The sequence below is a fragment of the Bufo bufo genome, chromosome 5 (assembly GCF_905171765.1).
Source record: "Bufo bufo chromosome 5, aBufBuf1.1, whole genome shotgun sequence".
Classification (NCBI taxonomy): Eukaryota; Metazoa; Chordata; class Amphibia; order Anura; family Bufonidae; genus Bufo; species Bufo bufo.
This window is the reverse complement of record NC_053393.1, coordinates 444034168-444039508: the sequence shown is the minus strand read 5'-3', so window position 1 is coordinate 444039508 and position 5341 is coordinate 444034168. Positions and strand designations below refer to the sequence as shown.

General features: G+C 37.7%; 2 protein-coding genes across 5 annotated transcripts in view; both read right to left on the bottom strand.

The window, feature by feature from the left end:
• HOXA3 (homeobox A3) overlaps positions 1-921 on the bottom strand; it is a 45610-nt gene extending 44689 nt beyond the window's left edge. For 2 of the 4 annotated variants that reach the window (XM_040433586.1, XM_040433589.1), the window contains exon 1: positions 542-921. The gene's annotated coding sequence lies outside the window, so the exon portion shown is untranslated. The remainder of the gene's footprint in view (positions 1-541) is intronic. The other 2 variants (XM_040433591.1, XM_040433588.1) reach the window with 2 other exon arrangements.
• A 1141-nt stretch (positions 922-2062) lies between these two features.
• On the bottom strand, positions 2063-4501 carry HOXA7 (homeobox A7). The gene is made up of 2 exons (XM_040433584.1): positions 3786-4501; positions 2063-3091 (listed from the first exon to the last, which is right to left on the bottom strand). The coding sequence occupies exons 1-2, from the start codon at positions 4171-4173 to the stop codon at positions 2787-2789; spliced, it is 693 nt and encodes a 230-aa protein (XP_040289518.1). The 5' UTR covers positions 4174-4501; the 3' UTR covers positions 2063-2786.
• Between the last annotated feature and the right edge of the window lie 840 nt (positions 4502-5341).

Genomic DNA, 5341 nt, shown 5'->3' with positions numbered 1-5341 from the left:
TATAAGCTTATAATATCGGTGTAGCTAGAGATTTAAATGCACTCAATATTGGAAATTGCAAATGCGCTAATAGGAATAAATGCAGCGTTACATAAATAATTACACTCATTTATTTCATGGCAAACAGCTGTGTTCATTGTATCATAAATGAATGAAAAAGCTTCATTAATATGTAGTAGAAATATAATAATATAAAAAAGAAACAAATAACAATGTCCGACTTTTACATAGATCGACTTATTTTGTGCAATTATTTTGGACAATAGTATTAATAGTAATAGCAGTTGCGGTAATAGTAATAAATGAGCATACACACAAAATACTAACATACTATTTGTACTTAAGCTCCCTGTATTCTGCTACACATCAGTATGAGCACCTGCGTGGTATTACCAGTATGGTACCTGATAATACAGCCATATAGTGACATTTGATGTGATGAGAGAGACCTGGCTGAGGAGCAGACATTAAATAGCTGCAGAGTTTATTTGGACTGGGGAATGGAGATCCCTGCAATATGTGAGGGGTGCACATTTCTCACCTTTAGGTTCTGGCTCAGAGAAGCCCTTGCCACTTTGACAGCTGTCGCCTTGGCTGCTCAGGAGAGGAATGGAGCCCATTTTGGTGCCAGGAGAAGCAGGAAATTAGCCAGGCTGTAAGTTGAAATTCTGCCACTCCAGTGCTTGGAATTCAGCATGCCACACCTTATTATTGGGGAAGGATCCAGCAGTGCCATCCTGGACCTCAGCTTTAGGGAGCTGCTCCTCCAGAAGAACCTCCAGACACATAGCTGCCTTATACACTGAGAACCTGGGCTGGAGGCTTGAGATGCAGACAGATCCAGAGCAGGACTGAGCTCAGCTAAAGAATGCAGCTCTATTCTCACAAGGGAAATTATAAAAAACTACATGTTCACAGTTGCCATCCACATGACCAGCAGCGACCAATGGAGAAACCGAGCAACTCATAAACTTGTATTGCAAAGTTGTAAATTTTCATAAACAACAACGGATTTATAGCCATTGCCTCATCACTGAGAAGAGGCAGGTCTTACACAGCCGCCATCTTAACTCTCAGATAGCTTCCACACAGCTCCTCCACCTCATCCACTAACAGGAGCTCACTTCTGTACATTGCACTATGAAGCAGCATTCCAGGGAACTTATGTTTATGCACTTATTCACACTATGCTCTTTACTCTACAGCACACATTCTTTTATACACTATATAGAATAAAAAATATATATATATATAGTTATAGTATATATATATATATATATATATATATATATATAGATATGAGAGAGAGAGAGTATATATATATATAGAAACAGAGAGAGAAAGTATACATATATATATAGAGAGAGAAAGTATACATATATAGAGTATATATATATATATATATATATATATATATATATAGAGAGAGAGAGAGAGAGAGAAAGTATACATATATATATAGAGAGAGAGAAAGTATACATATATAGAGTATATAGATATATATATATATAGAGAGAGAGATAGAAAGTATACATATATATTTAGAGAGAGAGAGAGAGATAGAAAGTATACATATATAGAGGGAGACAGAGAGAATATATATATATATATATATATATATATATATAAAGAGAGAGAGAAAGAGAGAGATTAAATTGATATGTATGATGTATGTGTGCATGTAAAGAGAGAGTAAATAGATGTGTGTTTATGGAGAGTAATTCAATGTATGTATGTATATATATACACACACACATATATTAATTTATATACATGTATGTGAGCATATATGTATATATTATATATTTACACACACACATATATATATATATATAATTTTTGGTTTATTATTGTATTATTTATTTTACTAAATAACAGCAAGTATTCAGCAACTGCGCTTTCACTTTTCTTTTTTTATTTCTGACAAAAGAAAATATATTATGCAAGTTACAGTTTCACTTTTTTTTTTTTTTTTTTTTTTACATATTCATCTGTACAGATGTACAGAACCATACTTAAAATACCATACTACTGGACACTCACAGACGTGCACACTGCTAGATTTTATAGATTTTTTTTTTTATGAACTGATTTTTTTTTTCTTTTTGTGTAGACAAATAAACCATGCCATAGAAGATACAAACTCAAAAATCTAGAAATACTGCCCAAGACAACTAATAACACAGCTTTCCACGAATACAAATCCCTGAAATACAAAACAATGTGGTCACTTTCAATATAATTGCACAGAAATGAAACACTACATCATGGCTGGGGTGTAAGAAGACTGCAGATGAGATCAAGGCTGCTGGGTATTTGTTTTTTTTTATGTTTTTTTTTTTTTTATGTTGTTATTGTTGTGGTGGTCTGACTGTATCAGTGTGCAGAGTAGTCACTTCTCATCTGTATGCAGAGTCTATGGTTTCAGTAATGTATAGCAGAGCATACTATAGGTAGTATTGGAATAGGTAGTAGTACGTTAAGGTAGTGGCTGATCTACTGAGCATTGGTGAAATCCTCTATGCCATAGAATGCTATATGTGTGAAGAGTAGGTAGTAACGACTAATTGCACTTGCTGTGTGCATTATTACATTTAGGTAGTTTATGTTTAATATCCATATAATGGGGAATTGAATGTAATCTTAAATAATCATATCACACATATATTCCTCTTTCTCCCTGCAGACTACGCCCCCTGTGCTGAAGACATTGAATTTGGCCTGCTTCAAGAAGAACACAATTAAAATCCACATAAAGGTTTCCAGTCCATAAGCCAGATCGGGCACTATTCATCCTTGGTGACCTTGTCCTCCTCCTCCTCCTCCTCAGCAGCGGCTGCCGCAGGAGTAGTGGATGCAGGGGTCTGATCCCCAGCCTCTGGGCTGCCGACATTTTCCTCCTTATGTTCTTTCTTCCATTTCATTCTTCGGTTCTGGAACCAGATCTTGATCTGCCTCTCAGTTAGGCACAGAGCATGGGCGATCTCTATCCTCCTCCTGCGGGTTAGGTAGCGGTTAAAATGGAATTCTTTCTCCAGCTCCAGGGTCTGGTACCGGGTGTATGTCTGGCGACCCCTCTTCCTGTCTGGACCTATACACACAAGCCAGGCTATATGTTAGTCATGGGGGCTCACTGTACGAAATCTGCCATCACTACTCCATGAAGGCCTAGGCTCCTCTGAAAGTTACTGCCTCATTCATTGCAATACTTCCTTCAACTTAATAAATGAGGTTTGATAAAAACATAGAATATTTACATGATGTATATCTGCTTGTGTCAATATTTATCTATTATCTATCTATCTCATATCTATCTATCTCATGTCTATCTCATATCTATCTATATATCTATCTACTGTTTAGCAAATATTGATAATATTATCTATTTATCATATACGTATCATTCTTTCTATCTATATATTTAGCATATATTTATTATATTATCTATCATCTATCTATCTATCTCATGTAAATACTACACACAGGATCAAGAATATTACCTTATGAATAAAAGTAATGAAAACAAAAATGTCTCTTTAATTGCATGCACTGCAAACACAATGCACAGAAGTGTATTCTATTATTATTTTTTTTATTCCATATTACTATCGATTCTGTGATTTGCTATTTATCCTCTGTGTGACCAACTATTTTATTTTAGAATTTCTGACTATTGTAAAATAAAAGCTATTTAGTTGCAGCTCCGTATTTGGAGGGAGGACTGCACGACAATCCCCTAAGGGGTGGTGTATTATGAGTAATGGGGTGCACAGAGTTACCCATACCTGAGGACCTCATCCATGGGTATATGCGGAAATGACTGTCACTCTGGGGGTGTAAGGTAGCCTCCTCCGCCTTGCTGTCACAGTTGGCTTTGCCCAGGTCATTGCAGAGAAGAGGAATGTTCTGATCAAACGTGGAGCAATGGAGGTTATAGGCTTCTGCGCCCAGGCTGTATCCGGGGAAGGGGGTCTGGTACAGGGCATTGTTCACATTGTACAGACCGGTCATGGATGGGGGTGCTCCTGCTGTCGCTGGGAATGCCCCAGTGCCGGCTCCATAGCTTCTCTGGGAATTGGTGAAGGAACACGAAGTGGCCTCTGTGTTTTGGAAGAGAGAAGCCCCAGTCGCATACTTGCTGAACAGAGCATTCACATAATAGGAAGAAGTCATATTCTTCACCTGTGATTTGTGGTCCGGGTGGCTCCAGTGTCGGTTTTACGAGGTAGCTTGATATATGGAAACATTAAGCCCCCAGATTTACACAAAACCCCATTTTCTTGTGCACTGAGCTTCCCCCTGCACGTGATCTGCGACCATCTGACTCTCCCATCCAATCTGATCCTGGATCACAGGTGGGAGCGATCTGTGTGCAATGCAGGAACAACACCCATTCTCCAGTGTCACCCTCACAATGTCCCCAGAAAGCTCTATTTATGTTTACTAATAATCCGACACCCCAAATAATCATCTCCTACAGTATCGGGTGTTCATATGCTGCAGCCACACTCCTCCCAGATAGTTCTTCACCAATTACATGCGACGATGCCTTATACCACTGAATCTAACAAGCAGTAAATGCTTGATATAGAAATAGGATGATAAATAATGCTCATTTATATTAAATATTTAATATAAACAACACTAAAGATAAAGACATACAGAAGCAATAGCAACGTAAAATGCATCTGAAAGCAGCAGTGTATTTAAAAATGTATAGGTCTGGTGCATGTAATTTTTTTGTTTCCTTGTGTATTACATATTAGCATTATTATATGAACAAAGGTAACATACCACAGGATTTATTTTCTTTATGTCTCTTTTTTTACTTCTCCTTGCCAAATTAAATACAGTCAAAGCCAAGGCAAATATATAATAATCATTAACATAAAATGTTGGTATTAATGCTAGAAGGCTAGGTAATAGTTAAATGAGGAGACATTTGAAGCTGAGGGTTTTTGAGTACCTGTGCTCGCAGAAGGGGCAGCTCCCGGTGATCCATATAGAATATGTACAGAAAAGTGAATAGATCCATAGGAAACATGAAAAAGCTGGTTGTTGTGATCAGGCGCCGGTTGGAGTGACTCCTGGGGCTGGGCAGAGCCTCTGCTGCTCACATCCAGGGTTTATAGCCTTTATATTGCACATCATAAACTTGAAACCCTCAATGGGAATGGCTGCTCCGGAAATTCTACCTTAAAAAGATACAGCCCTGCTCATCTGTTCTACAAAGGGATCCCAGGCTCTGATCTCTGCTTTCCCAGCACATTTCCAGGGGCTGTGCACACTAGAGAACATTTTATGGACAACGCATTGATGTTTTATTTTCTTTAATTCCGTG

Excerpts from the sequence above, each read along its gene's own strand:
- HOXA7 (XM_040433584.1), bottom strand. The coding sequence starts at position 4,173 with ATGACTTCTTCCTATTATGTGAATGCTCTGTTCAGCAAGTATGCGACT. Across the intron at positions 3,092-3,785 it reads CCCATGGATGAGGTCCTCAG|GTCCAGACAGGAAGAGGGGT; the intron begins GTATGGGTAACT and ends TTGTGTGTATAG.